This window comes from Centroberyx affinis, unplaced genomic scaffold (assembly GCF_046629955.1).
Source record: "Centroberyx affinis isolate AG114_WGS23_722 - 3 ecotype Tasmania unplaced genomic scaffold, CSIRO-AGI_Caff_v1 ptg000433l_1, whole genome shotgun sequence".
Taxonomy (NCBI): Eukaryota; Metazoa; Chordata; class Actinopteri; order Beryciformes; family Berycidae; genus Centroberyx; species Centroberyx affinis.
The window spans coordinates 151,557-161,185 of record NW_027279097.1 but is presented as its reverse complement, the minus strand read 5'-3'; the positions used below and the strand labels follow the sequence as shown (position 1 = coordinate 161,185).

The window sequence follows — 9,629 nt, the reverse complement described above, 5'->3', positions numbered from 1 at the left end:
TCAGCAGTACTCCTCCCCCTGCGGGTCGGGCAGATCATTGAGGTCCAGGAAGACAGAGGTGTTGGAGAGCTTGCGGCCGTTGGACGACAGGTCCAGCAGCTCCTCGGCGGTGCTGGGGACCGAGCTGATGTACATGTCCCACACCTGCTCCGGAGAGTCCAGCTCCAGCAGCTTCTGCTTGATCTTCAGGTTCTTCTCGATGTTCCGGCGCTTGTGCTTGAACTCCAGGATGGTCTTGGTGTAGCGGTTGATGGTGGTGACCGAGGACGCCATGCAGGCCGTGAAGGAGCTCCACGCCAAACTGAAGGGAAGGAGACACGAATCGTTTGACATTCTTCATTCAAATTAGGAATTTATTCTTTCAGGTGTGTAGCAGCGATTTATGTAGTTAATAAATCCTGGATAATGTCATTATTGGTCGAAATGTAATAAAATGCCCCTCAAAGTAGGTAGAAAATATAATAAAACTGGTAATAAATTGCATCTTCAAACTAATAATGTAATAAATAAAAAAACATTATCATTATATAAACATTATCATTATCAAAAACTACAATCAAACATACTATCAGTCTGAGGATGTTATTGCATCATCTGGCAATTTATTACATTAACATAATGTTTATTACATTTTTGACTTATTTAGAGGGACGTTTTATTGCATTTTGACAAGTTAATTTATTACTTTAAAAGATGTGTCATTGAAAATGCATATTTTACCAATTGATTTTTAGTTAAGTGTTGTGCACTCAGAATTCTCTGGGCTTCCAAGACAGGCCCATACATCATGTTGCATTATGTATTCATAACAGACATATTCCTAAACAAACTAAGGCATCACACAAATAAAGTACATTCCTCTTTTTCCCCAGGCTTCACCACATAAAATCCACCTTTTCTGAAACATACATATATCATATCAATAATCTTAATAATCATAATAGGCTCCCAGAATTGCAGAAATCAAAGTCATTTTGTTATAAAGCATGCTTATCATATAAAAGCAAAATGGAGCATAAAAATAATATATTTTGTTTTCAAAGTCACCTCTGAACCTTGCTGTATTTATTTGCAGGTTATATTTGCAGACTGTGGAGACACACACTGTATGTTTACTCACATGTATGACCAGCTGTAGTCCCATGTTTGAGGTTTCCAGTCCTCTGGGCCCAGACTGACAGTCAGCTGGAAGGCTGTGGTGTACATCATATGGGCCACCATACCTAACAGACCTGCCAGAGAGGGAACACTGCTTACTGATACTGAACATTGGTAGAATAAAGATTAGAGAGAAAACAATTCTACCTGACACTGACATCCTCCTCACTGTGAGAAGGAACGGCAACCTTGCTGTTCCCTTCTTTCACCACTTGGTGGCAATGTTATAATATTATGTGAGGGTGAGTTGCCACTGTAACTCCACCAGCATGTAAAAACAGCTATCATTTCTGTCAGTGTTGTTACATATTTGAACTTTTATTTTTTAATTTTGCTAGCAATGCTTCATCAGATATGTCCAGATCAGATTATTTTGTAAATTAATCAGCAAAAAAATCTGTCATAATCCCAGATATCACCCCACATACACAAACAAGACAAGCCAGTATGATCAGATGACCACCTTGAAGACTGCTAGTATGGACATCCACTGTGTCAATCCAACATTTGGTATTTGTGTTTATCTTGTGACCAGGGGCATTAATTAACTAAACCCAAAGCTATGGCAAAGTCCATGCATCTGATATCATTTCCAAACCCACTCATATTCACTACAAGATCAAATGTGAACTCACTGCAGGTATGACAACAGACACACCCTGCTATACCCAAGTGACACTCAGGCTTGTGAGTCCCAGTGTTGGCGTGAGCTGCCTGTGTTACAGAAACCTGATGCGTGCCTGATTATACGACCTGAGCAATAAGCTCATACATCCATATCAATAAACATAGGCCTACAGCAGCCACATATGGACTGCATAGATTTATGTATCCAAAACCAGACAGCAGAGCTGCTCTGGAGGCAGAAATAATCTTATTGGTTCAGTTAAACCTCAATGGAAGAAAGAACTCAAAAATACAAATGGCAATGACTTATTGGTCTCATTCATTGAATGCCATTCATGATGTCGGAAGGACAGCAGGCTAGCTAACTAGCGTACCTGGTTAGCTATATGGGCTATGGGTAGTTTGAACTTGGAAGGTCAGCTAGGCTAACTAGCTAACCTAAATAACTTAGTATGGCTAGATTGCATATTTTCAGTTAGTAGCACAAGAGCGCTAGGCTTCATAATATTAGCTAGCTCTCTTACCCATTGCTTTTTTGACTTTCAGTGCTTAGCCAGACAAACTGTGGTTCTAGGTAAAACTGTCATAAAACTGATATAAAATTGCAGTAAAACTCATATCTATACACAGCAATGTAGGCTAGAGCACTATTCATATCTATGTCGTATATGACTTACAAATTGGATTATCATTCTTTGAAAGACAGCTGGTGCTATGAAAAGCACACAGTGCCCTTTGCTAATCACATCAACTACCTGTGCATGTTTCTTTGGAAGATAAAAAGACAAAAAAGAAAGAGAGTGAAAGAGAGAGAGGAGACAGAGAAGAAAGCCTTGCATACAAGATATGTTTCAGGACCAATTCAGAGGTCCACTGGGTAAAGAACAGAGGAGTTACCCACTAACCAGTGGATGAGCTAACTGAAAGTGGTCGGTTCTCTCTGTCTGTACTTTATCATTCATGCTTCCAATCAGCGCTACTCGCTGTGCTTTTTTTCTGACTCATTTTTTTTTCTCTGTGCAATTTTTTCTCTCTCCCGGCTCCCATTCATTTCTGTTTCTCCCTTTGTGTCTCTCTACTTTGTGTTATTTTTTTCCGGATGGTTTAGTTACATGCCAGATTTTGACAGCTGAAGCAAGGGATCTCCTCACACTGGACTTTCATCACCCATAAAACGGAGCAGGAATAAAAAAAAAAACCAGCCTGTGCACCAATCCGATTACTACATAAGCCCCCAAATCCCTGGACTGAACAAGAGCGGACCAGATTCAGCACGAAACACCTAAATTCCCATCTCATCCCTATCAATGCTCATGTTTATTCCTAAAGATATCCCACCACAATATTATCATAATATTATGCAAATCAAAGACAGCTTTGTGTTAGGATGAGCGGAACAAATCCCAGATCCAAGTCCATGGCATGTTCCGCCGTGTGGAAATTATGCATGTGCTGTTCACAGAGAGGTCAGATTATTCCATATAAATATCAATACGTGTGAATTCAGGTTGTTTATTTTTAGGGCTAAACCGCTTCCAAAATAAGGACATACCACAAAATGGAGTAACGAACAGAAGCAAACTCTTGCCTCTTTCCTCTGTATAGCCTCATTGAAAGTTTTACAGTGTTATGGCTGAGTAAATCCAATGGAAAACCCTCATCCCATTTTGGTTTGTTTTAGTATTGAATTTAATTGAGCTACAATAGGATTCACTCAGAGGACAAAAGATGGTTGACTCTCTATAGTTTCCATTTATATACGTGGTGGTTGTGCAAAACATGTGCAAATACAATAAAGAAACTAAAGAAGAATAACAATTCCTCTTACTTCCCACAAATTCTCAATCCCACATACATCAAATGGTTTAGGTGTGTTATAGCAGTCTGTCTGTTTCTCCCAAACTGAACGCACTTTTTGCCTCTTTGCAGCACAGTGAGTCAGTGAAAAGTTGGAGGAAACTGCTGTTTTTATAGTGATGGCAAAGTTAATCACCCACACAGGAAGTTTATTCTCAACAAAAATAAGTGAGCTCTCTCTCTTTCTCGCTCCCTTCCCCTTTGCCTGTTCACTCACTCTGTCTTTCTCCCTCTCATACTCCCTCTTCATGCCGTCTGTCTTCGTACCCCGAGTGATGCATGGCTTTAATAAAGGTTATTCTGGTCCTGTTCCTCTGGTGCTCATTACGAGAGGACGAACCCCTCTCTAATCTATTCAGCCCATTAAAAACAGCAACAACTTTAAAACGCCTTACTTAATTCAAACATTTTATGGGCAGATTAAACCTTTTGCGATAAGACGAGCTGGGGCCTATTTAAAAGAGTTTGGGAAGTTCTTAAAGTCAAAATGCTGGGACTGACTTCGACTTGCTCGGCCACATTACTGTAGCCCTATATACTGCAAAAAGATAAAAATGACACTCAGTATCCACTTTATTTGCTACACGTCCGTCCCCATTTACGCAAGCAGCCCGCTCCTCCAGACAGTGAGTCACGCATTAATAAAACATAAGCGTAAAGCATGCAGACAGTGTTGACAGGTTCAGTTACTGTTCGACTGAACGCCGGAATGGGCAACATGCCAGGGCATCAAAGTACAACTCATCGAACCTGGAGGTGAATGGGCTACAGCAGCAGAAGACCATGCTGGGTTCTACTGCTGTCAGCTAAGAACAAAAAGATGAGGCTGCAGTAGGCATGAGATCACCAGAGCTGGATGATTTAAGGGTGGGAAAATGTCGCCTGATCCAACGAATCACAGTTTCTGTTGTGACATGCTGATAGCAGGGTCAGAATTTGGTGTCAACAGCTTAAATCCATGGATCCATCCTGCCTGATATCAAAGGTACAAGCAGGTGGTGGTGGTGTAACAGTGTTGGAATGTTTTCTTAGCACACATTTGGCCCCTAAGTACCAATTGGCCATTGTTTAAACATCACAGAATATCTAAACATTGTTGCTGGCCAGGTGCATGGCCAGGTGCATCCCTTCCCCTTTTTTCAGCTAGATACTTCCGGGAAGATAAAGCTCCATCGTCTCAACATGGTTCAGGAACATGACAGTGACTTTAGCTCAGTCCCCAGATTTCAATCCAATAGACACCTTTGGGTCGAGGCAGAACAGGATGTTCGCAGCATGAATGTGTCACTGAGAAATCTGTGAGAACTGAATGATGCTATTGAGTCAGCATGGACCAAGATCCCTGTGGAGCGTTTCCAGCACCTTGTTGAATCTGGGCCTCAATTAATTTAGGTTGGTCTGGAGGCAAAAGAGGGTCCTACCTGGTTCTACCTAGATGTACCTAATAAAATGGATCTATAAAATGGAACTGAGCATGTGCTACACTTCAAACTTGATGTACACGTTGAAACCGTGGATCCAGGATGTACAGCGAGGTTAGTCTGAGGTCATCACAAATCAGTTCCCTCTAATGTAGTTCCGTCAGCCTTCAGCAAGCGCTCCTTTCTCCAAGATTCTGACCTGTCAAGTCAGTAAAAACGCTCCGAGTCATTGCTGCTGAGCGGAGTATCTTTCACTAGTGATTCATTGCCCAGAGTGTGGCGGTTGGGATGGTTTTCACAGAGTGGATTAGAGAGAAGGTCATTGTTAATTCCTCCACCGAGGGAGGGAGGCAGACTGCAAACTGGCTGGAAATCTTCTCAAGGGCTGTAAGGCTGCAACTGGCCTGGATGCGGAATTGGCCAAATGCCACAGTGGAAACAGAACTAAGGACTCAATCGTCTTCGTGGAAACAACCATCCCAACTCTTCCGTTTGCATTTGACACTCTTACCCACAGCCCTCCCCATCGATAGCAAACCTCACGAAGCTTGAAAGCAGCTACATACCTGAGAGTACAGTGAATATGGCGGCGAAGGCGTTGAGCTTGAGGCCGTCGATGACATTGCCGAAGTGGCACACTTCTATCGACATGAGGATGCCGCCGGTGGCCAGCAGGAGGATGTACAGGCACTCGGCAACGATGCACAGCCACAGCACTCCTACGGAGAGAATATTGGTGATGGCAAAGAAATGGAAATGAGGAAGGGGGGTGGGGTGGGGGATGCATAAGGTTGAGTGAATGATGGGGAACGTGCGCGGAGAGTAAGTGGTGGAGGACGGAGAAGAGGGGGGAGAGAGAGAGAGAGAGAGAGAGAGGGAATTGAGGAAAGAATATGGGTAAGCAAGGGCGAAGGGAAAGGAAGGACAGGGAAAAAGGGAGGAAGGGGAGAGGGGAAGGAGGGGGGGGTGAGTTGGGTAAGGTGGACCACTGACCCACTCACCCATATCATTAACCTTCACTGTCAGAGAAAGGGTGCTGAGAGACATACAACATCCTGGGCTTAGCTCCACACGCCACCCTCGCCATGCTAATATCAAGGTCTGCATATATGGATTAAAAAATAACCCTGCTTGTATACAAGCGGTGGTGTAATTGCATGTTTCCCCCCCTAAGGGCAGGTAGGTCTACTTAATTAATCACAAGGTTGACCAAAGTAATATGCCTGTTACCCAAAATATGCCCTATGAATTATGAATAGATTCAGATCCTTGACTCGTTCTAAATTGGATTCCATACTTCAACGAAAGATGTATTCATTAAAATGTAGCAGTAGGTTGAAGAAGATAAAGTAAAAAGTTAGTTTCTTTCGCATTTTTTCTTTTCCGTTTTTGTTTTTAGTCTTTAGATCTTTGGACCAATTTCCTCCAAGGTATAGCTGCATCAGCAGATGAAATCACAGCGATAAAGGCAAACTTATTTCTGACAAGTCCCTATCCCTCCTGTCATAGCGATATCACTGTACACTGTGGATTGAAGCTCTCAACGGGTTATGCATAATCACACCGAAACGAACGAACCACATCCTTCATCCATTTGTCTTTCGTCTTTTCTGGGGGCCGTGTTGAAGTCTATTGTGTGGAGACTGAAGCGGACATAGAGGACGTGATAACGGGAAGGAGGGGGGGTCACACCACGGGACGAGGACCAGCGAGGGGGCATGGGCTCACACTGAGGACGAGAGATTGATTTCTTGATTGACCGACCCGCCGCTTGATTGATTAACTGATTGCGCGATTGATGATTTAAGTGTCGCTGCATCTCGCAGGCGTCAAGGGTGTTGCCAAGACGTATGGAGGATGATTGGGTCAAACCATGATTGTACACTCGCAGTATGTGATATGATATTTCTTTTTGACTCTTATGCATTGGATCTTGGAAGATAGAGATATACTAAATGTATTTGCTAGATGTTTTCTAATGTCTCACTATGGCATGGTATAGATATTTGCACTGCACCAAAGAATTAGGAGGCCTACATGATGTGGTTTCAAATTCTTTGCAGGCCTAAATGTGAAAGGAAGAACAAATCCAGCTCCTCTTAGAGGCAAATAGATGTTCTAAAACACATCGCTGTCCAGAAAAAATAATGTGTTTTGGCAGAAAGCCTTTGTCAGGGTTAAAGAGACAATGGATCGTAAATCTCCTTCCAAAATGTCCACTTCAGTCAAAATGGCCACTGTAGTGGAAAATAGCCCTAAACATGAAGAGAATAAAGATTTCAGGCCTGAAGTTGACAAACCTGCAAAAACAGAGTGTGTGTCCCTGACACTCTTAAACTGCCTGATCATCAGTACAGTGAAAGTTTTTTGCCACACTCGGATGCCTTACTTTTGCGTCTAGATTATACAAACAGTAAGTGTGAAGTATTTCCATTCCGTTCTTTACATTTAATCTCCGGGAACATTACTTATTCCATGTTTATCAAATACCTGAGTTCATTTTGCAGCTCTGAGGTGGAATTGCATTACCTGACGCCGCTGCCTGGACGATGACTAGAAACATGAGCTGAAACCGCAATTTTGCCTTTCATTGCCTAGTTCAGTGTTGGAATGTATGGCTGCCAATTTAAGACACACAGGCTTACCTCTCTCATTTGAAGGTGCGACATACAGGAAACTTCTGCAGTTTTCACCTGGAAGAGATGGTAAATTAGACTCTCATTTCCATTGACACTCAGTGACAGGAGCGACTACTGCGACACGCTGATAAGTGAATCAGGGGACGTCATCTGTATTCCATCAATTTTCCCCCATGAAAGAGAATCACAGGTAGCCTATTGCACTTCCTTCTGTCAAAGATAAACCCATGATATAAAAAATCACTATTTGATCCAATCTGCGAGGGGATTTCATTGAATTTCTGCATTAATGGGCTCTTGTCCTCCCCAGTATGTCTAAATCTCCTGCCTTAAATCCGGCCTGCAACAGCTATCTGGCCACAATGATGTTGGATTTCATTGTCAACAGTGGGATACCAATGCATGGCACTCCAGTGACAGACGCAGAGATAGCACATATTCCTAGAAACCACAGTCAGGGGAGCATGCAGGTCTCAGCTGGCTTATCTGGAACAGCCCTTGAATAAATTAGTAGCACTGTTTTCACACGCAACAACAAGTGCTGTGTTTTTTCCTGCTAGAGCAGCAGGTAACACAATGAAAAACGCATCAACATTGCATTGGAATAAATAGGACTTTAATGCTACTCAGGTCTACAGTAACATCTGTTGTAAATTATGCACAAAGGTTAGATCAGCCACAGTCTAAAGCCCCCAAAAATACAAAATAAAAGGATTTTCATGGTTTTACTACAATAACACTATAGTAATTGCATAATTGCAGGCTCACTAAACCCTTTGTTATGGTAAAGTTCCTGCATCTAATATCATTTACCACCCAAACTTGCAAACCTGCTTATATTTATATATATATCTATATGTACAATCTGTTTGTTATGTACATTTCTGGGACAATGGAGCAATCACTGATGACTGACTGGTGTTATTATTTGATGTGATAAAGTAGGTCAAATATCAGGTTTGAGGGAGCATTGATCCTGCATGCTCTCCTGATGTTATTTTTTATATGTTAATATCAAAATATAGAATAGAAGTATACGTGTATGTATATGTATATAGAAGCCGGTTTGGAAGTTTTGATTCTGATATTGTGATGATAAATTATATTAGAAGCCGGGATTTTGCCATATGACCCGCCCGTCCGTTACGCACCTCTCCGCGCGTCCCGCTGCGCTACACTCCCGCGATCAGCCGGCGCCTCTTTAAAAACTTACCGGTCATGTTGACGTTCTGCTCGCAGGAGAACCAGATGCCGGTGTGGAACTTCCTCATCAGGTACTTATCCTCGCCGGTCTCCCAGATGTACTGCACCAGCCGGGTGTCGTTGATGTTGGAGCTGTTGAACCTGATGCAGAACGACTGCTTCGTGGTGACCGGGCCGGTGCAGAACGGCTTCACCACTTTCCGCGTGCCCTCGCACCAGTAGCTGGTGGTGAGAGCCGACACGGCGAGGAACAGCGCGAGGAAGTTCAAGGTGAGAGCCAGCGAGGCTCTCCGCCGCCGGTCTATGCCCATCGCGGCGGCCGGAGTGGTGAAGACGCGCAACTTAATCCCCCAGGCGTTTATAACACCGTATTCTGGCAGGCGTCTCCTCCTCCAATCCTCATAATCCGGTTATTCCCGTTAATATATCCGCGGCTAATTACCACGGCGCGTCTGGCTCCTAGCGCGCGCCTCTCAGCTCTGCTCCTCCGGTGCAGCTGATTCTCTCATTTTGTAGGCTGCTGCCCCGACATCCCCCCTTCCTCCCCCCCCACCCCCTTTCCTCCCTCTCTATTCTGCCTCCTCTGACTGTTGAGAGCAGCGGCACTCAAACTGGGTTTCGGGGACCTACACGGGTCCTTGAGACAGGGTCCCGGTTGCCCCCCCCCACCCCCTCACTCCACCCCAGCAAAATGTAGCATAAATGAATTACACCGTTATTTAAT

The 9,629-nt window shown here is 43.5% G+C and overlaps 1 protein-coding gene across 1 annotated transcript; it reads right to left on the bottom strand.

The window, feature by feature from the left end:
• gsg1l2b (gsg1-like 2b) lies at positions 1-9,216 on the bottom strand. The gene is made up of 5 exons (XM_071516853.1): positions 8,916-9,216; positions 7,709-7,756; positions 5,630-5,782; positions 1,121-1,232; positions 1-301 (listed from the first exon to the last, which is right to left on the bottom strand). The coding sequence occupies exons 1-5, from the start codon at positions 9,214-9,216 to the stop codon at positions 1-3; spliced, it is 915 nt and encodes a 304-aa protein (XP_071372954.1).
• Between the last annotated feature and the right edge of the window lie 413 nt (positions 9,217-9,629).

Bases quoted from the DNA above. Each gene is read 5' to 3' on its own strand.
- gsg1l2b (XM_071516853.1), bottom strand. From the start codon at position 9,216: ATGGGCATAGACCGGCGGCGGAGAGCCTCGCTGGCTCTCACCTTGAAC. The intron at 7,757-8,915 runs GTAAGTTTTTAA...CATCTCTTCCAG, and splicing joins GCAGAACGTCAACATGACCG to GTGAAAACTGCAGAAGTTTC. The intron at 302-1,120 runs GTGAGTAAACAT...CCTTCCCTTCAG, and splicing joins GACTACAGCTGGTCATACAT to TTTGGCGTGGAGCTCCTTCA.